This window comes from Empidonax traillii, unplaced genomic scaffold (assembly GCF_003031625.1).
Source record: "Empidonax traillii isolate 1590-97213 ecotype Southwest subspecies unplaced genomic scaffold, ASM303162v1 scaffold12:size2584012, whole genome shotgun sequence".
Taxonomy (NCBI): Eukaryota; Metazoa; Chordata; class Aves; order Passeriformes; family Tyrannidae; genus Empidonax; species Empidonax traillii.
In genome coordinates this window covers 1,430,239-1,456,214 of record NW_020955205.1, presented here as the reverse complement: position 1 = coordinate 1,456,214, position 25,976 = coordinate 1,430,239, and the positions used below count along the sequence as shown (strand labels likewise).

The following is a 25,976-nucleotide window of genomic DNA, read 5'->3' as shown; positions in this document are numbered from 1 at the left end:
CGCGATTTTGGGTTTCTCAGTCGTAGTGGATCGCGCTTCCCAGCAGCACACGGCGCAGGGAGTTCTCGCTTCCCACATCCTCCGGCTCGGCACGCAGCGAGGATACCCGGATTGGTGCCGAACCGTTCGCTTTCCCTTGTTTTCACGCGTGAAGCGCACGCAGGTCCAACAGCCTCGGGGAGGAGAAAACACAGATTTATTGCGCCAAACCCCGGGAACTTTCATGCCCCGAGCGCCCGACGCGGAGAAGGTGCGGGGGGCGCGGGTGCCCCTGAGGGGAGGGCGGCGGCCCCGCCCCCGCGCGCACGCAGGCGCCGTGGCGCGCGCTGGGGAGGGGGGGGGCGGGCGCGCGCACACCTGGCGCGGGGGTCGGGGGCGGGAGGGGAGGCGCGCGCGCGCATGCGCGCGGCGGGGGGCGGGCGGGAGGCGGCGCGCGCCCCGCGGGGTCCGTGTGAGGGAGGGAGGGAGGGAGGGAGCGGCGGAGCCCGGCCCGCGATGGAGTGAGGGAGGGAGGGAGGGAGAGAGGGAGGGGGAGAGAGAGCGCGGCCGCTCCGCCCGCCCGCCCGCCCGCCGCTCTCCCGCCGCTGCCGCCTCCGCGGGGCTCAGCCCGCCCGGCAGCGAAGGAAGGCAGGAGGAGCCCCCCGGGGGAGGGGCTGGCGCTGGGTGCAGCCCGGCTGCCGGGCGCGGGCAGCGGAGCGATGGCGGCGCGGAGAGCCCGGCGGCTCCTCGGCTCCCTCTGCATCGCCCTTGTCCTGGCGCAGCCCGCGCCCGCCGCGCGGAGCGGCTCCCGGAGTCCCCTCACGGGTAAGCGCGGGGGACACCCCGGCGGCGGCGGGCGCGGGCGGTCCGGGGGCGGGGGCGGCCCCGGCGGGGCGAGCGGTGCCTGAGCCCGCTCCGCTCCGCCCGGCCGGGCGGGCACCACCAGGGGCCACTGCGAGCCTCGGGCAGCGCCGGCGGAGCCTCCCCGCGAGCAAGGGGCACCCGGAGCGCCGGCTGCGGGCACCGAGCGCGTCCCCCACCTGTGCGCCTGTTCCCGGCTCGCCCGAGGGCAAGCGGGCACGGACGGGCTCCGTTCCGGCTCGGGAGCGGTGCTGGAGCGGTACGGGCTCGGTACCGGCAACCTGTGGGCAGAGGGGAACTTGCCTGGGAACTGCCGCAGTCGCCCAGAAATGAGCGGTCTGGCAGCGTTTCAGCCGCGGTCGTTCTCACACCTTTTACCATTGTTACCTTTAATGATCCGTGATTGAATCCCGGTTCTTTATAGGCTACGGAAAACGCAGTCTGGCCCAGGTGAGGCAGGAGAAGGCTTTCTCTAAAGCCCTTGTGTGAGACTATTAATACTGTAGAAGCCTCCCTAGCTTTGCAGCGATGTTATCTGCTTCTTTTGCCAAATACTGGCTTTAAAAAGTAACTTCTTTTTTCCTCGTTGCCAGCAATAAGCTCGTAGGAAGCTTGAAAGAAAATCTGGGTTTGAACGCTGGGATTAAAAAAAAAAAAATCCCGTGTAGATTTGATTGAATCATGGTATTTTAAGAGAAAGCTCTGTGCAAATGGAATTTGGAAAAAACTGCTGGTCAAATGAGTGATTTTTAGCAACTTGGGAAAGTAAGAATGGTTAAACTCTGATATTAAATGGTGTAATTGTTCTGTTTCAAATCACGTTAGGCACTAATGTCTGTGGTAGTTCTCATTTTGGACACCACTGATGGAACCATGTATGCTGACTCCTGTTGACAGGGAATATATTTATTTATTCTTTTACACACTCTAAGCTTTGCAGATTCCAGGCCTGAAGCAGATTTTTTTTTCCTTTTTTAAATATTGTAGTAGGATTCAAAGACCTACAAAGTAGACAAGATACTTTTTGATGTTTAATATCTTGCCCTGTGATGATTCTTTTCTGGTATTCCTGCTCTCCTAACAGCTCACTGGTTTTATGGTTGTGTTGGTTGTTCTTTGCTAGTTTAAAATAATTCTTTGTGGTTTCAGGAAATCAAATTGGTAGGTGAAGTTCTGTCTGTTGGAGCCAAATATGTGAATTAAGTCTGCATAGGGGGAGTGATGTGCTGAAACAATAGGGAATAAAACCTGCACTGGAGCAGGAACTTAGAAACGGCATTGTGGAAATATGGGAATCTCTGTTTCTCTCCTGTGGATGGTGCTTTATGTTGTGTCCATGGGTGCTGTCCCGTGGGATCCCTGGTAAGGACCAGGAGCTGGGCTTTCCCTCCCTGAGGGTGGTTGTACCTGGTCTTTCGAGGGAGGGAGAGGCTCTCTTGGTTCTCAGTGGAGATACTCGTGTGGTGGACAAACTTCATCTTAATTCACACTACTTCCCACCTGATTGCTGCTGTTTTTTCATAAATAAGGGATGTTCCAAATACTTCTATACTGTCACAGGGTATGGAGACTTGCAAGTCCCTCCCTTCTCGTAGGAGAGAGAGTTGGGCAGAGATGTTCCATGGCATGAAATGCTCCCCTTGGCGTTTCAGATGTGAGGGTGACAGTGGCATGTCTTCTGTCCCTTGCTTTGGGTGAAGCTTCATCTCTTTAGGATGTTGGGAAGAGCCTCCTGAGGGTGGTGCCAAGGGCTGGAGAGGCAGAGGAACACCAGGTTTGCAGGTCCAGGTGGAGTTCCAGCTGTGAGACTCCCAGCTCTGCTTGTCAGGAGTGAAGTGCTGCTTGCTGTGTCCAGAACAGGGGGGTTTAATGCAAAACCCCACCACGTTGGCCTTTTGGTGTGGATAAAAATGCCCCAAATGAGCAGAAGTTGCAGATTTGGAAGCCCATATTCTTTGTAAGGAGCTGTGTGTGTTGGAGGGACATTTGATCCCATCTATAAATAGCTGGTCATTGCTCTCTGAAGAAGAAAAGAGTGCAGCTGAATTATTTTAGGAAAAAAAAAAGCTGTATAACTTCATTTATTTGTGTATCTGCAAACATTAGTGTGTTTTCCACTCTGGTCGGTTGATTTGCAGATATGGTGAGATGAGATACTGATTTTAGAGTCAGGACAATGTTTCACTTAACTAAGGTAGTAAGACCAAAAATACCAGGAAGAAGCATCAAATTAAGCTAAATCTTGCCTGTTTTGTTAAATCTAACTGCTGAATCTTAACTGTTTGTTACTGAGTCGAGATTTATGTATAAACTTGGGTCTATATGGGATTGCATTATTGGGAATAAAAATGAAGTTGGTGTCAATTTTTAACAGGAAAACTGTGATAGCCTGTATACACCATTAAGATTGCAAATGAGATTATTCAAAAGCAGGAAATTTGTTCTGTCTCTCCCTGGTGTTCTCAAAGTCCTTGGAATCGATATGTATTTTGTTGTGAGAGGATAAACTGCCGGTTTGGGAGGTTCCAGTGGAACAGAATTAGCAGTTGGTGGGCCTGGAGCTGCACAAGGTGCCCAGGACCAAAGGGGTCTGTGAGTGGCGTGGTGGGAACCACTCCCAGATGCTGCTGCCAGGGATGCTCGTCCTGGGGGGCTGGGGATGGAGCACAGATCATTTGGGGTCCCTGGAAACAGCAGGTTGTCATTTGTTTCTGTTTGGTGTGTGCTGCTTGATTATTTCTAATTATATCGCTGGTTAAAAATAGAGCAGAAATATTCAGGTCTCGGTTACATCCCAAGCACCGTCTCTCCGCTTGATATTCCCGTTCCATATGGACAGGTTACATGGCTTTTGCACTGCACATTCATTAGTCATCCAAGAGAATTACCTGAGTGGCTTGTGAAGCTTTCCTAATAAACTAACACTTCAGTTTAAAAGCTGTCAGGTGTGTGTACACACCTGTTCCTAATGTTTATCACAGGGAAAAGCAGCAAACAAAAAGCGTCATTTAAAAAAAAAAAAATTCCTTGGCTCAGTTACCTCGTGCAAACTTATCAGTTTGAGTAAGGAACTTACATATGGTAGATATTTCCATGTATAAACAAGAGTATTTGGTTGTTCCTGGTGATAAAATGCCCTTGTGATTCACATGGTATTAACCCTCAAGCAAAGATTTGCAGAGAGGTCTGAAGACTCTGCAGGCACCTAACTGGAGTTTGCTGCCTGGCCGAGAGGAGGAGGGTGATAAGAGGAAACAGAGTGGGAGTTTAGGAAAACTCCACAAAGAGCAATACAAAATGTTTCCTAACCTTTGCTTTTGAGCTATAAAAACATTTAACTTGGGCAACATCAGCCTGAGTGTGATGAGGGGGGTTGAAAGGGAGTTTTTGTGCCATCACCAGTTTCCTGGGGACAACTTGGTGTATAAAATGTTGCTGATGTGTTTGTAGCCAACTTTCCTAAACAGGCAGTGGTTTTATTGATGCAGGATGTCTAAAGTGTCACTTGGCATTGCCTGCGAGGAGATACAGCTGGAGTTGTTGCTAATCACTAATTAATGCTGGTTTCCTAGCAGGAATCTGTGCTAGTGTTGGGGTGTCAGCCAGTGGAGAGAAAACAGTCCCAGGCGCTCAGGGGGTGCTGTTTTGGATTGTCCTGATGAAATACACCTCTGTGCCTCCAGTATGTAAATATAATGCCTGAGGCTGTTGAGTTTAAAAAAGGCAAAATTGTTCTTAATAGAGAAAATTCCTCAGCAGCGTGGAAACAACAGTCATATTTTACTGATTGAATGCTATTGATTTCAGCCTCCGGTGAAATTGCCAGGATGAAAGCGGTAATCCTGATTAATTCCATATAAATAGATAAGCACGATTTGTATGTGTATAGTTACAGGGTTCTCTAGGAAAACTGAAACCCAGCTTTATACGGTCCATTAGGTGCTTTAATTTCCAGAGTTTTTTACCATTTTCATTCATGCTAAGGAGTACCTTAATTTTACAAAATTAACCAGATTATCAAGTAGTGATAAATCCTTTTTGCATCAGTTAGAACAGTTTTGTTTTTTCTTACTAAATCTGCCCTTCCTGAAGGCAGTGAAGGAATTGGCAGTGTTCTGCTGTTGAACTTCCTTGGGACTGTGGGTAGTTCCCTGGAGTACCTAACAACCATGAGGTGTTTGAGTTGTAGAAAGTGAGGAGATGTAAAGTTTAATTTTAATGAAAATCATTTCATGTCCTGTTAACAATATTCTTAAGTAGCAAATTTCTATAAAGGAAAAGGAGTTTTCTTTTTTTTACACCGTGACTAAACCATCATTCCACTTGTTGCTTCTGGATGTTTTGGGATTGGACATACTGGTAGGAAAAAAAGACAACCAAGTCCCTAAAGGTTCTTTTCACAAGGGACTGCCTGCCTTGGGAACTCACTGGGTGCCAAATGCATAAACTGAGGTCATTTTTTGTGGTGTTCACTGATTTTTATTTGCAGCCTCTGAACTTTCCCCGTTCAGCTTTGGTTTGCTGCTGTGGCGTGAGCAGGACTGAGCGTGGTGGTTCTGGGAAGGAAGGGACGGGGCATCTTTGGTGTGACAGTGCTTCATTCTCCTGTTCCTCTTACATTCGCAGTAATTCAGGAGGAAACTTTGTCTTGAGTGAGGCTGTTCTAGAACCAGTGAACTGTACATCAGAGAGCTTCTCCCCCTGCAAACGTGATGTTGTGCCCACGTTAGCAGGGACTTTGTTGTGCTGGGAAGCTGTTGGTGCAGCTGCCTTGCTGCTGGGTACCACTGAAGGCATTCAGATCTTCTCCTTACCCTGAATCTCTCCACTTTCAATTTTTTAATCTATTGATCTTCTTTTTCTTAGTGCACTGCAGAGGTGCTGGCTCACGTGCCTGGGTTTTGATAGCATGGATTTTGCTGAGTCAGTTTTTTTTTTTTTGGTCTCATCAAAACGTAGCAACTTGATGGTAATTTTTGGTATCCTCTGGTCATAAAGTTTTTGTCCAGAGGTATTTTAAAAGGGGAAAAACTGTTCTGTGATTAAATTACCCACTAATTCATCTGTCTGTTCAGAGAATTGAATATACTGCTCTCCTTTGTAGCTGCTAGGTAAGATTTTAATGAAGTTACTCATACAGGAGGGAATCATAGTGTGTTTTATTATGTTTTATTTTACTATTCCCTTAAAAACACATGGTTTTGTGATTCTGCCCACTGATCCCTAAAATTTCACTCTCCCGATTTTCTAGTCACCTACACCCTTCATGTCCTTTGGGGTTCCAGTGTTCCATCTGTAAAGCTCTGTTGGGCTTTACCACCTATTTGTGTTTTTTAGAGTTTCTCTTTGGCACAGAAGGATGGATAACTTCTGAGAGTCTTTAATTCTACCTCATATACATGGACTCTCAATATATTTCACCTTGTTTTTATCTGATGTCTGTCTTGGATGTCTTGAGGCTGTCACTTTTTGTGACAGTGGGTCAAAGCATGTGTCAGTAGCCAGCTCAGTTGTCTGCCATTATTGTTATGATACTTTGATAAATTTACCTTGTTTGATGTGTTTTTAACTCTTCTGACATGTGTCCAGTGTTGCTGCTGACCCGGAGCTTGGACCGGTGGAAGCTTAACTGGTGTTTCTTGTCTATTAACATACCTAAGTTAGACCTGATCTATTTTTGAACAGACATTGTGCTTTTCTACAGCTTCCATTTATTTAATAGTCTGCATGTGGCTTCCAGACAGCTGTTAATGGGTGCTTTCCTAGAAGGGTTTTGCTTTATTTCATTTGTTCTTCACTATGATATTTTGAGTCATGGTAACTCTCAGTTTGTCTTCATGTTTATATGACACTATGAATACATACAGTATTTTTCTATATATTTATAACAGCACTTCTCACTATGTTGTCTTGGAAGTGAGAACTGTAGCTCTGATTGTGTTGTTGATTCCTCTTTTATTTTCCTTTTGGCAGAGCCACCTTTGTGTTCTGCCCTCACTAACAGACTTGAGCACCTGGAGGCAACTTCCAGGTTTTTTTTTTGTCCTCGAGTTTCCAGTGTAGTGGTCCCACAGCTTGCTTCCAGTTGGGCTGAGATGGAGTTGAGCCCCTGTATAAGCTTCATCTTTCTCAGTTTTCCTCTGTAGTTAATGAGCCTGAACATCTCCTCTTAACACGGCTCTGCGGTTCATGAGTTGAAACCTCACGATGTAACTGTAGGGAGGAAGGGAGAGCCACAAATTCTTCCTTCTAAAGGTAGAACAGGCTGCTAAAAAGTCAGTTGAGTCATGAGACCTGTCATGACTTTTAAAAGCTCTTGAGTATTGGGAAGTGTTATAGCACTGCCCAGTCCATCACTAACCCAGATCTCCAAGTGCCACATCCACGTGTCTTGTAAATAATGAAATAATTGCTTGAAAGCAGCGGCTGTTGCCGTGTTGTACACAGCAGAGAGGAGAGTTGGGTGTTAACAAGGAGATGAAATACTTCCAAAAGCAATTTATAAAGCCAAATGTTCCTGTTGGAAAACAGGCAAGGGAGGAATTATAAAAGAGCTGGAAATAAAGAAAACTGCATCCAGAGATGGCTTTTGCTGTGACAGGACACCTCAGCAGTCCGTAGGATGCTCCAGTGCCTTTGGAATTGGAGTTCTCAGTGCTGGACTGTTGGTGCTCACCTCGCAGAAAATCCAGGTGTTTCGTTATCGGTTTGTGAATCTCTTATGAGAAATGTGCTTGGGCAGATAGGAGACACAGCTCAGATGAAGTTGTAGCCAAATGTTAATCCTATTTTGGTGTTTAGTTTCAGTGTTTCAGGCTGGCAGTGCCGCTGCAAGGAGGGGGACCTGTGTGCTGCGCCCTTCCATTGGCTTTGCTGAGTGTTTGTGGAGGATGGAGAGGACTGGGTCAGGATTGGATCATTCCCTGCTCTGCTGTGCTCCTGCATCAGTCCTTATGCTGGCAGAAGGGAGAGGGAGACATGAGCACAGGGAAGCCAGACTGCTGTATTGGTAGGGGGAGAGATTGGCTTAAAATATGAGTGTGAAAAACACTGTGAGCAAAACACACCACGTGTCTCATGTCACCATTTTAACATTTAATATGATGATGTATTACAGCATATAGATTCCAGATCTACAGACTGAAACTTGTCAGAAAGTGAGCATTATTGTTTTGCAATGAATTTGCTAATAAAATGTTTCATAAAAGTTTATCTTCAGATTGGTAATGAATTCTCAATTCAGCTTTAATTACGGTTTTGGTTTGTTACTTTTTTCCCACGCTGGAACCTCATTTGTTTGTCTGGTTCTGAAGTAGGAATAAAGCTACAGGTTTCATCTTAAAATACCCATTCCTGAGGAAAGAAATGCAAAACTGCCCAACAGGTTACGGTTTCAGGAAAGGACACGGGCCTGGCAGCTCTTTGGATGCACTCCCTGCTCACTTGCTGAAGTCCAGAGGGAACCTCGATTTATGATGATTGCCTTGCATGGAATATCATTTCTAACAGCTGCATTGCAGCTTTTGGGGGCCAGGACTTGCAAAATCATCCCTGTACCTGGCTGGGAGTGTAAGAAAAACTCAGAGATGTTGCGCAGTGTGACAGTGTGGAAGTGAAGGGACGTGGGAAGCACCCTCAGCAGCCAAACCAACCCCCAGCTGAGGACACTGCCAGCTGGTTAAATGGCTCAGGAGACACTGCTGAGGGAAACATTCATGTTGAAATGAGTGCTGGGGGATGTTCCCATCCTGGGAGGCTGGTGTGGAGGTGTGAGGGGCACTCAGGGAGTGTAGCTTGAGGCAAGATGAGGGCTGGAGAGCTGCTCCCTTCCTGCACTGTGGCCTGTCTGGGTGCAGCAGAGCAGTTCAGGGGGAGAGTGTTTTGACAGGGCTTAGTTACTCCTTTTTGCATAAGGAGAGAGTACGAAAAGGTAGAAATGAATAAGGCTGACAGACCCACCTGTACCGAGCATTGCAAGGGTACAGTGCACCCTGTGACTTGTGTGCCTGCTGATAAAGGGACGGTCCTGGGTTTACATCCGAAAGCACAGCAGGCTTTTCTTATTTGTTTGCAACAGCAAATTCAACACATTTTATGGGACACTATTTTTATTAGGATTAAGGGCTATTAGAGAGTGCACCGCAGATTTTGGGTGGGACAGCCCTCCCTCATCATTTTCCCAGGTTGCTTCCTTTTCTAGAATCTGACACGACTTGTCTTCTGTTTGAAGTGTAAAACAGCTTATTTATCCAAATCTTCACAGGTACTTGTTTGCTTCAGAGCCTTAATTTTAGGTTCTGTAGTTGTTCTTTTGTTGCTATGGATTCTTTTTACTTATCTCCTTATTTGAAGTTATGGTAGTTTTGGAAAAATGTCTGGATACTGTGAGGTCAGAGATGGATAGCTTAGATATCTGGAGTCATTTGGTAACCATTTGTGCTGTGGTTTTGTGTAACTTTTTCGAGAAGTGGATGAAAGAAAACCCCCACAAGCCATAGCTACAGAAAATGGAGTGTCCTCGTGGAACTGCTGAGGTTTTCCAGTTGTGCCGTTGAGTGTAAATCCGTGTTCTTCCCCTCTCAGTGTGTTGTGAGTACAGACACGGAGTATTCCTTGGAGGTGATGTCAATATTGTAGGTCTGGCCTATAATAAGGAGGCAGAATCCGCCAGGCAACACCACAGCATGTGAATGGAGGTTTTCATATTTCTCATCTGAGGCTTCTGGAGGGGAGAGAAGTCGATTTCTGGATGTGGAAGGAGGAGAACCAGCCACCAGAGGCATCCAGAGCAGGATCTGGTAGATTCTACATTCTAGGCAGTGATAGTTAAAGGCTTTTCCTGGCTCAGCTCGACTGGAATCTCATGTGCTCGTGATAACAGCAGTGACAGCCCAAGATCTGAAGTGCTGGTTTGCTGAAGTAACGTTTTCTAGTTTTCTTCACTGTTGTTGCCAGTTTCTCGTTTCCCCGAGGAAGCAGCGTAAAGGGAGAAAGGCAGCAGTGATGGCAGCTGAAAATATCTGTGCTGGGTCTGATCGACCTGTGCAATTTGGTTTATCCTGTTTGTTGTTCACTCTGGAAGTTACTGCGGAGTTACCTCTGGTTGTGACTCCATAGCAGAGCTTGAACCTGTGCTTTGGAATTTCATCTTTGCTTCTGCATCCTGCCCGGACTTTGTTACTTTAGTGCAGCATTTTCAAAGCACATCCTTTGCTTATTTATTGAAATAAGGACCTGTGAGAAATAAATTTTTGCCTTTATCTCATTTTAATGTTAAAAAAAATATTTTTTAATATGTTTAGCCTATGCAGGTCATTCTTGTGTCTGCAGAAGACATTGAAAGATTATCAACTGCACGTTTGTTATTACAGATGAATATATATAGGGAGCCTATTGATTGCTTAAATCTAATTTAGCTCCTGTAATGTGAGTAACTTTATCATTCTTAACTTGTGTGCTGAAGGGCTGTTGGTTGTTGTGCGTGAGTGCTTGAGTGGAGGAGAGGAGGTGACACTGTGCATTTAAAAGAAATAAAATAAAATAATGATTGGCCTTTGTAGATTCTGCCTCACAACTCCTGGTGGTACTGAGTGCCTGGTGGAATCATTACCAAATGTAGAGCTGGATTCACTGCCTGTCTTGACTGGGATTCCTTTGGGATGCAGAGCAGCTGGCTCAAATTGGTCGACTGAACCTCAAATCACAACGCATTCAGTGAACTACCTGTGTTGCTGGCATCTTGTTTCTTGTAACTTGTGCAGTGTTGGATGTCAGTTGTGTTAAGAAAAAGTGCTTTGCACATTAAGTTGTTGGTTTATATCACTGGCCCAAAGATTGAAAGATTGAAAACGTGTGTCTTTCTTTAAAAACTTGTGTGACTCTTGTAACAAAACCAGGAAATGGTTTTAAGTGACAAAATGCACTCAAGGAGCTCAGACGGATTTAAGTCTGTCCTAAGGTGTCAGAAAAACAGGTAGGATTTGGTTTCAGCGATGGGGAGATGGATACATGTGTCATAATTCCCTCTTCCTGGCTGTGTGGTCCTTGTCTGGCATTGCCTCTCACCACAGACCGTTGGAAAACTGCAATGTCCAGGTCATGGCATCGCTCTGAACACCTGAAAGGAGGTGCTGGAGTGGGGCCATGGTCTGTTCCCTCGTGGCCAGGAAACCGTCCTGGGTGTTCTCTCCCGTTTCCTTCAAAGGTTCTTATTAGTGGCTTCAGCACCAGGACTTCATATTCCTCCAGGGCTTCCAGAGGGGCCGGTGGGTGAGGAGCTGTTACCTGTTCTCTGCCGGTGAGCAGCAATATTGCTGTTATTGGGAAGCTGTTACAGCTTTTTAGGCACAGTTTTGGAATTCTAATACCAAGAACACCTTTTGCTTCATCACCTGGGGAATTCCTCTTCAGGCAGTTTCCCTAGGGATTGATAGGCACGTGTTGGATGCTGCCCAAAGTGGGTATCACTGTCAAAGCAGAGCCACATTTAATTCATTCTTTTGCCTTTTTTGACAGTGGCTGTTACATTTGTGCAGACTCTCGGAGCAGTTGGAATCAGAAACATCCCCGCTCGTGCTGCAGTTCCTCATGTGCCCTTCCAGGGCTCTAACACGGCCTTCAGTGCTGGCTGTGTAGGTGTAATTTCATTCTGAGGTGTCATTTTCTACATGCTTTTATTTAAAAGATATAATACTTGGCTTCCAAGTGTTCTGGTGTGCGTGGGGGGAAAGGTGGGTCGAAGGTGGCTGGAAATGTCTCTGTGGGTGTGTTACTGCTCTCTGTGAATGGGGGAAGGTGAAAGTGTGTGTCTGGGTAGACTGATAGGCAAAAATCAGCTTTTAAAAAACCCAAACCCTTTAATTTTTGTTATTGTAACTGACCTGCATTTTAGGTTACCAGTGAGCACATACATGACTCAGAACCCGATTAAGATGGTGTAAATATTTGGCAAAAAGCTCATAAATGCTATCTTTGAGCAGGCTTTTGATGCAAGAAAGGAGCAGCTGGACAAATTTGCATTTACAAATCATTTACCTAAGGAGAAAGCTCAAGTTCAGTGCCTTATCACAAAGGCATTGCATGTTAATTATTTATTGTGTGCTTTGATGCCGGGGCTCTTGCTTTAATAAACCATTCTGGGGAGGTGGCTGATGGTCCTTTCAGCTCAGCTCCTCTCTCCCTCCCCTCCGGGTAAACCCTGCAGTGCCTTCCCTCAGCCTTTACCTCCCAAGTTACTACTGAGTTGCCTTTCACAACTTTCTGATAAAATTAGAAACATTGCTGGGATACGTATTTCATTGCTGTGGCTTTTTCATCCCCAAGTCTAACTTTGTTGTCTCTGTAAAGGTAGAACTGGACCCAGTTTGATTTCTCTTCTTTAAATGTGTTTTTGCGCTTTCAAACTTTGCTTTGCGGAAAACAATCGATAAAAATGTTTATGGTGGAAGTCTGTTTAGAACTGTTTGTGCCATCTGGCAGCATTTAGCTAACTCCACTCGACTAAAAAAAACGAAATATGGTGGTCTGAACTATCACAGAAAATGGGAACTGCTCTGGTCAATAGGACAGTTACTTTAAGCTTGTAAATTCTTGAGAAACTGTGCAGATGACTTGGAGATATTTTTGAGCACAACTGTAATATCATGTAAGATCTTTCTGAAGATCTTCATGCTTCATGATTTTTGGTGTACAAAAATACAGATTTTTCGAGTGTACTTCTGGAACATGGTCATAACCTGCTTTGTGGCAGCCACAAGCTAAATTTAAATAGCAATTAGGAAACTGTATGTAAGTCTTGTAGTTAAAATCGCTGTTGGAATCAGAAATTCTCTGTATGAATCTGTTTGCTGGTGGCTTTTGTTTTCAACCCTGAAAAAAATCCTGTTTCCTTTTGCATCCCCCAGCCCACAGTGTCTGTGGGAAGGTGTTTGAGATGGATAATGTACACACAGACGAAGAGTCATGGAATTGTTTAGGTTGGAAAAGCCCTTTAATATCCCAGAGTCCGATGGTTCCCCAGCACTGCCAAGGCCACCACTAACCCACCTCCCCAAGTGCCACATCCAGCTGACATTTAAATCCCTCCAGGTGTGGCGAGTCCACCAGTGCCCTGGGCATCCTGTGCCAGAGCTGGACAACCCTTTAACTGAAGAAATTTTCCGCAATATCCAACCTAAATCTCCCCTGGCGCAGTTTCAGGCTGTTTCCTGCTGTCCCTTGGAGCACCTGGCTCCACCCTGCTGGCAGGGAGCTGCAGAGAGCAATAGGTTCCCCCTGAGCCCCCTTTCCTCCAGGCTTTGCTACAGGCTGTGCATCCAGGAGGCTCTGGGAGGAGGCTGGAGCTGCTCCAGGAGCAGGGCTCCCGAGAATTAGGGTGGGGAGGGGACAATACTCCCCTCACCCCGGGATTGTGAGGGATCACATTTATGCTCATTCTAGCTGTCAGCAATTAGCTTTTCAAGTAAACACTGAAAGGATTTTTAAATGTGTGAAGAGGAGTGTAATTATAAGACTCTTACTACCTTAATGTGGCCTGGAAGCCACACTGGGGTGGAGTAGTTTTATTTAAATATATTTACTTGGCGAAGGAGGAGAATGCAAAATCCAAACCCGAGTTCTGTAGCAAGGGCCTCCTTCCTCAGCACTGTTTTCTTTGTTAGCCTGGTGCTCTGAGCCTTTCTCGAGTGTTCCTCATTGCAGAAAAAATATTTTCCCTTTCTTAATGCTTTTTTTAAAACCACTTTAACCCTTGACTGCTCCGGTACGAAGTTGAATAGGAGAAGAACAGAGTCGCTGGCTGAGCCCGTGCCCGGATGGGAAATAGGAAGGGAAGTTTTGCTTTCTAATTTTACTTGTTCTCGTTGGGTTTTTTTCTGCCGGTACAAGGAGCCTGCCTCGCCTCGCGAGCACTTCCCGCAGGACCGCGGGAGTGTCAGAGGATTTGGAGAGATCTTAATTTGTGTGAGGCTCAAACGCGCCGTAATTCGGAGGCACGGCCGGCATTGTGAACCCAACACCCGTGTCCGGCCGGGCCGGGGATGTCCCGGAGCGGGGCAGTGCTGCGGGCCCGCTCTGATCCTGCCGGGGATGTTTGCATTGCCTGACGGAGCACAGGAATGTCTGAGGCCGCCGCAGGGGCCGGGGAGGCTGCTGGCCATCAGTGCGGCGGGATCGAGCCGGGCTGGGATCCCCTGCCCCGGGAGGAGCGGCCAGAGCACATCCCAGCACATCGTCCTGCCCGGGATGGACGGGAGGGGGAACTCACACCTGTGGTGCGGGAAGAGATGAGGATGGATTTGTGCAGCTTTATTTGCCTTCCTGTGACTCTGGGCACGAAGGACCAGGTCACACCTTTCACCTGGAGCGACTCCTGCCCTGCTGTGCGGCTCCAGTGCCAGCCTTGGGCATTGAGGGGGAGGATTAAAACGATAAGTCTTTAGTGGTGATAAATTCTAGAAGGATTAAGAACTCGAATCGCTGCTTCCAACATGATGCCTGTCAAAGACAAAGCTTTCCCAATTCCTAGCAGCAGTTTGTCTGGGTTATGGTTCGTAATGCACACTTGCACTGCAAATGTTTTCAGGGGGAAAAGCTACTTTGTAGATTTATGCAGCAAAATAAATCCCGATTTTTACATCTTGACAAGAAAAATACATATACCATGAGAGCTGAGTTTTGTTAACCCAAAGTCAAATGCAGAAAAGCCTTGAAGATGTAAATATGTTCAAATTATATTTCAGTGAACACAATTGATTTCACACATGGCTTATGTAAAAAAAGTAAATTTTTACGTTTCTGAGGCTAAAGTTCTGATATTATTCTGAAACCTTGCAAAATACTGGGTTATGCCCAAGTTACAAGGAAATGGAGCTTTGTGTTGTGGATGTTGTTTATCCAACCCTGACTCAGTGTTGTAGCCTGTGCTTGAAAGGTGTTACGAATCTCACTGATGTTTATGATGATGCCAATATTAAGTCAATTCTTTCTGTGAACACCGAGCAGCTAATCAATATAAAGAAATTTTTTTGTATCAAATTTTTTTGTGGATTTCAATGCTACTTTTCTGCCTCTATCTTTTCTGGCATCTGGGGACTTTATTTTGAGAAACGGGTAGAAAAATGTCTTCCATGGGTGGTAATTTTGTGGCGTGGAGCGGATCTGACAAAGGAATCAAGCTTATTAAATGTATGATCACTGCAAGGATTTTTTCATGTGGGCTAAACAATACAGTTTTTAATACATTAAAGCAGAGAGGTTTGTGGGAATACGGCACAGAACTGCCTTGTGTCTTGAAAGCTCCACAGAAAACACTGTAATTACCTTCGTTAATTTAGAAGAAAACAACCTGTGAATTTGACTCAACAACAGCTTGTCAGGCACGGATGTCACAAAAATATCGAAGCCCTGGTTTTGGTGAGTTTACTTGGCTTCCATACCCATCCAAAAATCTCCATGGCATGGGAACTGCAGGGTGCTTTTTTAATTGCAGCAGTTGGAGATGAGGGTACCAGCACACATTTGTGCTGCTGGATTCAGAGAAAGCCTGATATTGGCTCAAGGGCCCAGGTAAAACTGGTTTAAAAATTGTACCCGTGCCTGGCTGTGGGGCAGCCCAGGAGAGCTCACCTGGGGTGACTGAGCGAGGAGCAGAACCCTGGTGAGGCCGATCCCCAGAGAGGCTGCTGGAAGGGTGCAGGGGGTGGAATGTGCTGGTGGTGCTGAGCCAGCTGCTCAGGGGCACTGAGAAGGTGCCAGGCTGGGCCCTTCGTGCTGCTCCATGAGGTGAGAGACAGGAGGCTGCTCAGGGCTGGCAGCAGCAGTGGCAGGTCCTTGTGCTGCTTGGCTGTCTCCAACTGCAGGATTTATCTGGGCACCACTGGGTTACTGGAACTGTGTGCACTGCTGGAGCTGCCCAGTGTGGTGACAGGAGTGTGACACGGGGCCCCGATGGGGACACTGAGCTGCGCTTTCTGTCACGCTGGAAAGTCTCGACCCGTTTATATCTCTGTGCCCTTCTTGTTCTCCTCAGCAGCTTTCTGCTGCCTTTTGTAGTATCTTTTTCTTGTAGATCCTCACCTATTTCGGCTGCTGTGTGAACTCCAAGGAATTCTGCAGACATGGAACTGCAGTAGCAGTTGGCTGGGCACTGTCCTCCACTGGTGCAGTCCCTCTCCAGTAGCTATCCTCCTGTTTCCAGGCTGTTTGTTTGGAAGAAAAGTAGAAATTAAAATATGTCTGTCTTTTCATAACAGTTTTCATATGGAGATAAATCTACTTGGCTCGTTACTTTGACAAGTGGGTTTTATTGTGATGTGTTGTTGCACTGTTGTTTTGTGCAGATTACACCATTCTTATGCATATAGTCTGGTCACATAATAGTTGATTCATCACTAAAATTGTTCTAGAAAGTGTGGAGCTACCAGCAATTGTCACTTCCCTGAGTCTTTCTGAATGGCTTGAAATCACTCTGAACTCTTGAACTGTCTTTTCTTGTTCCCTGGAATATTAACTTTATCACTTGAGAAACGAGCACAGTTTGTGTGCAGAGAATACACAATATTTCTTCCTTTCAGTCTCCCCGTTTTACTTTACATGGAAATCAAAATACGGAATTCCAAGAGCTGGGTATTCTCACGTGACCGCAGGGTGTAAGGTGACCTCCTTGGCTCTGCTCCCAGGCCAGGAATGTATCGTTTCTTTGAGTTAGACTTTGAAACAGGTATTACTTTACAATTTAATTGGCTGCATACATCTTGAAAAGGATATAAACCAGTGGGTTTTTCCACTATGGAGACATAAAGGCTTGTTTCACGGGAGAGAAGGCATAAACAAGCTGGTACAAGGAGCCCTGTATGAACTGAGTTATACTGTATACTTCAGGGGGGAAAAAAATTCAGATTTTTTTTTTTTTTTTTTCTTTTTTTTGCCTCTTGGGTTTTGGCAGCGTCAAACAAAACAGTCAGTGTTCTCTTAGTAAAACTAAAGAATTCTTTTAGATCTTGAAAACATATTTAAAGACCCCCCATGTCTTTGTGCGTCGCTGAAAATGTCGTTGAGCCTTGATTTTGCTGGAGGTTCTTCCTCAGTGTGGTCACTGCTGTGTTTGGGGTGTGCTGGGGACAATTTCAGAGCTGGGGCAGCAACCAGCTGCTTTGAAAGCAAAGGCCACTGCCAATTAGAGAAAAGAAAAAAGAGAAATTCGGGATGTTTTGAGGGGTAAACCCTTTGTTTTGGAGGTTTTTATCCTTTTCTCTTTTTTTTTAATAACTGAAAGTGATCTAATTAGTGTCTGTAGCTGGATCCAAAAGGCTTTTGCTGACCTATATTCAGACCCCTTTCATCAGCTCCTGTGTGGGGAAGATCTGGGAACAGTTATTTAGCAGGAAGGAGCCAGACATTGCGAGGAGGGCGGATAAGCCTCTTAGTTCTTTGAATCTTGTTTTGCTAGTTGTTTGTTCATTCCCGACTTCAATATTTGTGGCTTATCTTCAATTTTAATCTGCCTTTACTGTTTTGACCCTTCCTTCTTTGTAATCTGCGGGCTTTTAATGTCTAAAAGGTCCTAAATATTTGATCAAAATAAGACCTAATTCCCCTTTTGAAAGAATAAATCACTTTAAAAGTGGCAGAAAGAGAAACCATATGCAGGGAAAATGTAGTTTGAGGGGAAAGATAGAGCGTGGAAGCAAACCCAATCAATTACTGAGGCCTGGCACTAATGTTCCCTCTGCTCCCTGCTCAGCCACTTCCAGCTGCTTGGGTAGTTCCCATTAATCTCTCTAACACTGAGAGCTCTGGGCACAGGACTTGGGCATGGAAATCCCGTTTTTTCCCTCTTGCCTCTGTCCTGGTTTCTCCAGGCCCTGGCCCAGGTGCACTGGGTGTTCTGTTCCCTGCACCCAGCCCTGTTTCATGGCTGCTTGGATGGAGAGCAGGGCCCGCAGTGGTGGGATGGCTCTGCCAGCTGGGAATTGCAGGTGGGATGTCGAGATAGCGGTGTGTCCTTCCCAAGGCTCCAGCAGAGTCTTCCAATTCTCCTGTGAAGAGCCCACAGTGAAACCACCCCTTGTGAGTCACTCAGACTTGGGAAGGAGGATGTCCTTGTTCCTGCTGACTCCTGGGGGTTGTGAAGGAGCTTTGGAGATGGCAAGCGCTGCAAAAGTGATGAGCAGCCTTCATCCTGAGCCAGGGTAAACTGATAAACACCCACAGCTTTGGATAACATTATGGCAAAATAGCTCATAGTTATTTGCTGAAAGACTTAGTGATGATATTAATCCCATGTGGGTTTGGTTTCCAAGAACAAGTTTGGAAAAAAATTATTAGAAACTATCACTGTTTTCCCTCCTTACAAAATCTGAGATCTCATTTTCAAGCAATTCCTGACCCATTAGCTCCTGTAAATTTTGTTTAATGTTATCTGATATTTGCTGCCCAAGTGGTTAAAATATTGTTTAAACGCAGAGTATCATTTATAGCTGATTTTTAAAAAAAACATAAATATTTAAAGTTTTGCCTGCTTTAAAATCAACATTTATATTAATGCATAACTAAATATTCTGGCAGTACAAGCCTGACATTTAAAAGAAATTCATACGAGCAGGAGGGGGAAGTCAGTGGGTAAGCACTGGAAGCAGAGTTTAAGTAGTCAGCTGGATTCTGACAGACACCAGGCTTTAAGCTACTGCGAGGGAAGTTCGGGAGATACTTCACTCAACCTGAAAATATTCATAAAGAGCAGGAAAATCGGGGCAAATGTGTGTTGTGCTCCAGTCTGGGAGCGCAGAGGAGTGTGTGGGAAGTGGAGATCACATCACCCTGTGATCAAAGCTTTACAGCTCCCAACCAGGGAGGCTTTTGTTCAGCTCCTCTTGGTCTGCACAACACAGGAAAACTGGGAGTCAAGAGCATTTAGTGTGTGTTGTTTAAAAAAAAAAAACAAAAACCAAAACCAGCACTCAAACAACTTTTCCCTGTGTTTGCAGTGTTCACGTTAATTCTCTGGAAAAGCAGCCTGATGCTGATATTAAGTAATTTTTTGTCATAAATATTTCTTTCTAGTGTAATAACATCATGTGAAAAGTAACACAGATGGGTTTTAAGCAGTGTGATTGCCTGATGAGGTACATAAAATATCTTTCTTGCTCTGAAAATTAAGATTTGGTGTCGTGATTACAGGGTATTATCTTGAAAATTATCAGCCTGGCTTTGGCGGGGGAGGGGGAGATGTTTATGATAATAAAATGATTACTTTTAGAACAAGTAGGGGATGGGATTACACAAGAAAACTACATTTTCTTGTTTATCAGAGTAATAGGATTAACAGATTGATCCAAATAGATCAGTTCTTTAACTTGGCTAAGCACTGAATGGCCACCACCTGTGAAATCCCAACTTAAAAGTCCTGGTGATTTAATTGTTTCAGTTTCAGGTGTAGCACTTCTGTGGAAAATAAGTCTGATGGAATTTTAGGGAGTAAGTGGTGTATTAAACAACAAGATCAGCAGCAGGTAAAACTTTGTTTTGTAAAAACAGAACAAAAAGGGTCTGTTGCACGTGCTGTTTTGAAAAGAAATATTTGTTACCTTAAAGATGAGGGGAAAAATAGGGGTTTGGAGCATGAAGCAACAGGTTAAATGTGCTGTGAAAGAAATCTTCCCCCCAAAGGTTTGTGGTGACTTATTCCATATTCCATTACTTCTTTTGGACTTGCTTTTCCATTTGCGATTGGAGCCCCTGCTGCTTCCAGATGAGTTATAAAAAGCATTGGGCATTACCTGATCAGTTCCTTCTTGTTCTCCTTGGGGTGAGAGGTTTGGCCAGAAGAAAAACCCATTGTTATGGAGCCAGAAACAGGTCTGTGTGCGCTGGAGGAATGTGCTTTTAATATTCTGGGACAACTTAGCTCTCCACGAGAATTGTTGGTGTTGGAGCTGCAAAGACTGAATCAACTTCCTGAGGGGAAGCAATTGTAAAATATCCAGGAAGTTGTTGGGAAATGGGAACTTGTGCTCCTGTGTGCTCGCTCTGAAGTGCTCAGACTTCAGCAGCTCCAGACGGCTCGGAAAATGGAGCTGTTCCTCAGGGAGGGGGAACTTTATAGGCTGAGTGTCAGAAATGGGACATCAGAGCTCGGGCCCTAAAACCTTCCTAACAGTGCTGAGAAAAACGGCCCGGGCAGGGTCTGCACTGCTGGGAAAAGGATCTCACTGTCAGGGTTCTTCTTGTTGATCCAGTTTGGGGTTTGAACACCAGCTTGGCAATTCACTGTATTTCTGTCTGAGGAGAGACAGGCAAACCGGAGAAATAGGGAGAGGCAGGTCTGGAAGGGGCCGTAAACGAAGGTTATTGTGTGTAACATCTGGTTTGACACAGCCCCCCTGGCTTTCTTTGTTTGAACTTCACCTCATCTGGAAACAGCCTTGCAGTTGGTGCCTGTGTTGTGCTTTCCCTGCTGACAGATTTTAGCAGTGACAGAGTGACACACTGTGTTTTTGGTTGATTTTCCTCCCTCCCAGCCAGCCCTGGTGGGATTCACTGCGCTGCTGTCCCCGTGTGCTTTACCCTCACTGGAGCAGAAAGGTGTGTCTCCTCATAGGATTAAACACCCTTTGTGTCTGGGGATTTTTTTAAGAACTGAAGTCTGTGAGGATAAAGAAATGCTTTAAGTGATTAAATGTGTTCTCTGGCCACAGTAATGGGCATGAGCTCTTTGGTTTTGTGCTGTTAATGTAAATCAGACCTATTGGCATGTAGGTACATAGTCCCACGTTGGAATAAGGGTTGGGTAGCAACTGCTACAAGAGCGTCTGATCAGCCTGCTCTCCTGCCTTACGATAATGTACATGAGAAATAGCTTTTTTATACTTGAATATGACCATTTTCAAACTTGAGCATTCCAGTTCAGATTTTTCCTAAGTCTGACAACAAAAAAGCGTTTCTCAAATCTGAGAATGTTCTTGAGCACAACTGAAAGCCTTGAGAAGTTTTTGGGCTGTGAAGGAAGTTGTTGCCAGTTAACTGTGATGGGTGTTTTGGGGCAGTGCCTTCACCATTTGCAGAGTGTCCCAGGGAGCTGCTGAGTGCAGAATTACTGCCCATCAGGATTCCCATCAGGAAATCAGATGTACACTTGCCCCGGGCACTGCTGTTGTGTAACCACAGGCGTGTTTTTATTGTCTCATCGTTCCTATTGCTTTGGTTTGCCTTCCTAACACAAATCTGTAAGGAAGGAGGGAAGTGATTAATAACTCTGCCAGCAACGTAGTGAATATTTCTTGGAATGTATTTGTAATTAGTGCTGAAATACTGTGTGGATTTTTTTATGGTCCAAACAGTGACGGCTGTTTTCATCTTGAGAGCGGTAAATCTTCCTTCACTTCATCTGTTTTTTATTCATTTATGGGACCTCTTATAAATGATCTTTGTCAAATGTGCTTAAGATTTGTAAATATAGACTCGGGAGTCTCTGCTGTAGGGACTGTGTGTGCTCACATGTAACAAATGCCCATAATTAATGTATGTATGTATAAAATGAGCTTTGGTGCCTTAAAACCAGCACAGATATCAGTACAGGTGGCTGTTGGGTGGACAGAAGGGTTTGGGACTTGCTGTTTCCATCTCTGACGTGCAGACAGTTTTTGCTGCTCAGCTACATTACAGTTTGAGCGTGGACTTTTGGGGTTCTTTTTTTAGCTGTGGTCTTTCAGTGGGTTTAGGCATTTTAGCAGCTTGTAGGATGAGTTAGCAAATCTCAGTGTGCTGCTCTGTGCACTCTCACAGAGCTGGCCTTGCCTGCTGGAACTGCACTAATTGGGGTGTGATTAAACTGATTTACTTCTGAAGAGGATAAATGCAAGTACATCACTAATGAACTCTAGAAGGTCATTTAACTTGTTTCTTTTCCTTCCTTCTGCGTGTTTTCCTGTGTCAACTGGAAACTTTGCAGGACTTGCAGTCAAGTCTTTTTGTGCAGCACCAAGTCCAGTGATAGCCAAACTTCTGAGACCTTCAGGCACAGTGCAATGTCAGTAGTGCTGAAGGCTGAATGTGCAGGGTTCGTCCCTCCCTGCCCCTCTCCTGGGTTTAGAAAGTGATTTGATGAAGGAAAAGAACTTTGGGAGCTGTTTTAATCTGGAGTTAACGATGCAAGAAGTGGTGCTAGAGTTTGATCCAGTATTTGTAGATTTCTGCTGCCTAAGAGTTAGAACAGCCTCAAGAGAAAAGTCTGAAATTCACTTTTTTAATCATTGTCTAAAGCTGAAAGATTTGTGGGGTCCTCAAGAGTTGTGTAAAGAAAGTGAGAGTTTTGCATGTTCCCGTTCAGTTCAGTTGTTTGTTTTCACTGGAATTGCTTGTCTTCTGCAGCTTCAGAATTTTGCTGTCATTCCTGCAATATAATCCCCAGGGAAGGCAGTTGTGTAACAGAGCAGGTGAGACTTGGCTGAGAACTCTTGTGCTCATGAAACCCATCTGCCCTTTCTCTAAATTCCCATCCTGCTTTGATGTCTCTTGCTGAGCCTTCTCCTAGAGGCAATTTGGGGTTTAATTGTCATGTTTCTGGTGTGTTGATGTCACTGTAGGCTAGAAGTGAGGCAGTTTTAATGTATCTCAGCTGTACTTGTTCCTTCTTATATTTTGGTTGTGTGTTTTATGGGAGCTGATTTGTGCTTGGTCAGTCTCTTGAGGAGGGGCTGTGTGGGGATCCTGTAAATGTAATGGTCAGTCAGTTTGCAGGAGAACTGTGGATTCAGTTTTGCTTGGATGTCTTTTCGTCAAGGATTGGCTTCTGTGAGAATCTCACTCAGTCCCCAGACTGGTCCCTGGGAGATAATGACTCACCCTGGTGACATGGGAAGTATTTTCCACTCGGCTCTCTGACACTTTGCTCATAAAATTATTAGGAAGTGTCCACCTACGATTTGTGCAGGGCTGGAACAAACCCAGGGCTGGCACCTGCTGGGAGCAGGGGAGGAGGTGCTGGGGCAGGAGCAGTTGAGGGTCTGCTCTTGGCACCTGAGCTTTCCTAAGTCACCTGAGAGCCACAGGCAGGACGGGGACGCAGGAGAGCGTTCCTGCCACGCGTCAGTCCACGCTTTCCTTAGGGTTACCCGCTGTGTGGGGACCTGCTGTCTGTTGGAATTGCACTCAGGATGCGTTGGGCCTTGTCGAATTCAGGATGTGACACCCATATCTGTGGATTTGGGAAGGAGCAGAGGCTCTCCGTGCGGGAGCAGCCATCAGGAGAGGCTGATGTGTGCCGGGCAGGGCGGTCCCTCGGGCGCTGGGGAAGTTGCTGATTCCCAGCAGAGGCTCCCCAGGCCCTGCCGGTGCTGGTGCCGGCCATTCCCCATAGAAGTGCTGTTTCCCTGGACTCTGGAGTGCAGAGGGTCAGGCTGTGCCGGCTCTGGTGTCCGGAGGTGACTCCCAGCCCGGAGTGTCACAGCCCAGGCCGTGCCGGTGCTGCCAGCACTGCTTGAGCTCCCAGGAAACGGGCAGCAAACTGGGGAAGGACTATTTTGGGGAATTTTAAAGTAGAGAATGCTTGAACATAAATAGACTTCCCCATCCAGTAATGAAAGCACTGGGGTTTAATTTGACTTAGCATGCTTTCTGGTTATGCTGAATTACTTTGATGTGGCCCTTGTGGTTATGTATTGAATTTTTTTTTGCAACATATTGGCTCCTCTGGCTTAAAGCCTGCATGGACCAGTGCTGGAGCAGATTTTGTTGGTAAAGCCTCTGTAGGTGGAAGGACAAGAAAGGAGAATCTGAATTATTCAACTGTAAGTCTAGTAAATATTGACTAAATGTAGTTTGGGGCAGGGGTAAGGCTCTTGAAGGGAAAGGCAAATTTCAGCCTAAAGGGGAATTCTAAATGCAAGCTCTAGTTGTGTTTAAACAAAGTCTCCAGTGGCATGTAGGTAAGACTCCCTGCTGCGCAGCAGTTCCTATCCATTACCACTGGGCTAACTTTGCCATGTGGTGGGTTCCCAACAGTGCCAGTGCAGGTGGCAGTTATGGGAGGTTTTCCATGAGGAACCTTTGCAGGGTTTCCAAAAGCTATACACAAAATAGCTTCTGATTTGCTGCAGTTTCTGTGGGAGAGTTTAGCCTGCTGTTTTCCATTTGTCTGGAAGCCCCCCCTTGATGTTTGTTGTGGTTTGTGTTTGAAGGTACTGGGGGTTCTCCTTAGGACCTCGTGGTCTTGGTCTCCAGGTCAGAACCGTGCAAGAGGTGTCCTCCTCACACAGCAGCACATCATGGACTGTGCCAGAGTGGGCAGGGAACCCTTTCCCCTTTAAACGTGGCTTTGTAAAACCTGAGCAACTGCTGTAGCTGCTCTGGGCTGACCCAGAGGCAGATGGATTCAGTTAATTCAAACTGTTTATTCAGGGCATAATTCACAGACTAAAATGTCCTGGAGTAATGCACCTTTTTTAAATGGTCTGTCCCATGATCCTCCTCTAAATACCAGCTTTCCTTCAGGCCGTGTATGACAAGTGCTTTTCCATACGGATGATTTTTAATCACCACCACAAGCATGAATTATTTGCCTTTAACCATCTTGGACAATCCCTCAGGTGTGTGAGTTCAGTTTGCCTGACATTAACCGCGAGGAATTGGTCCAGCCTTTGTTCTTGCCAGGTGTGTGATACACAGGGAGGTCTGAGCTGGCACCTTACTCTTGTTGCTGCTGAGAGGGGGAAGAAAACCTTGACTTTGAGCAGAGACGGAGTCGTGGCTGAGTGAGGGGATGGATAACATGTCTGGAAACAGAGCTAGACTTACATGATCTGTCCCTTCACAGCCTTAGGATTACAACAGAAAGGTGTTTAAACTGGTGTTCATTTAAATGTGAGCTGAGTGATAAAGTTAATACTTCTGGTGCCCAGCCCTCAGTACCAGAACTCTGTATTTATCTACATTTGTCCCACTCATCACAAAAAGGTTGGAAACAGGCACTCTGAACACCTGTTTTGAAGGTAAAACCAGGACTTTCATGTATTGCTTTGTAGCAGTTGCCTGGTTCATGGCTGGCATGTAGCACCTCATTCCTCGAGGCTGCATCTTTCCCCACGTCAGCACGTGGACAGTGATGCCCAGCGGCTGCATTTGGTCCTGCAAAAATTGTTTCGAAGAACTCCTGTCAAAATGAAGGGTCAGAGTTGAAAATTCACCAAAAGCACTGCAGATTCAGTGCTTTTCTTGTGTTCTGGGGAGAAATTTGTATTGTTCCAGTTTTACTGATAACCATTGACCTCAGAAGAAATCGGGTCATGTCCTTCAGTCGCAGTGGCCTCGTTAAGATGCACAATGAACAAAACAGCTGAAATCCAGGATTATCCAGGAGAGGGGGTTGATTTAAGAAAAATGCCCTCACAAAGAAATTACTTTAGGCTGCAGTTGATTGGATTTCTGTATTTTATTTCATCGTTTGATACTTAGAGCTGTTAAAACGATTTCTTATTTAATGATCTGCTGTTTTGCAAACGAATTGTTTCCCTTCCGAGCCATTTGCAGAGGTAAGGACTGGAGTTGTTGAGCAGTGTGAAAATCGAGAGAGGGGACAGGGGGAGTATCCAAACGCTGCCCATGGCTCCCCACAGATCCAATCTGATGAACACTTTGTAATTGGGAACTGCTTTGGATAATCTCCCCATGGATGGGGCTGCTGAAGGTCTGTTCCTGCCTCATCTGTTGTTTTCCAGCAGATGGATCACAATGCCCGAGCCCATGGAATGGCAGAGCTGCTGCCTTTGTTCAGGGCTCCCCATTTAGTGCATTAGGAGTCCGCAATCCCCAAGGCCTGAAAAGAACTTGGGCGATTAAGATCTTAGATAAGTTAAAAAATGATAATTTTTTTTTATTATTGTTACAATAATGATGTTTGTTTAATAAGGCATTTCTTGAAAGGAAAGGAGAAAAAAAACAACCCTTTTATGTTAAGGTCATAAATAATCTTGTCCTTCTTTAAGTCTGTGTGTGCACATTGAGCAGGGGTAAAAGCTGGTGTCACAGCAGAGGGGATTTTGGTTAATCTTGCTTGTTGCTGTGCTTTTGCTCTACAGAGCTGTATTAATTATTGACAAGACTGGCCTAATCCACAGTCACTGCAGGCTGAGGCATTAATTTAC

General features: G+C 45.7%; 1 protein-coding gene across 1 annotated transcript in view; it reads left to right on the top strand.

Annotated features, from left to right (window-relative positions):
• The first annotated feature begins 580 nt into the window (after positions 1-580).
• NEO1 (neogenin 1) overlaps positions 581-25,976 on the top strand; it is a 170,002-nt gene continuing 144,606 nt past the window's right edge. The window contains exon 1 of the mRNA XM_027888907.1: positions 581-804. Within this exon, the coding sequence (XP_027744708.1) occupies positions 699-804 (106 nt within the window). The 5' untranslated portion in view covers positions 581-698. The remainder of the gene's footprint in view (positions 805-25,976) is intronic.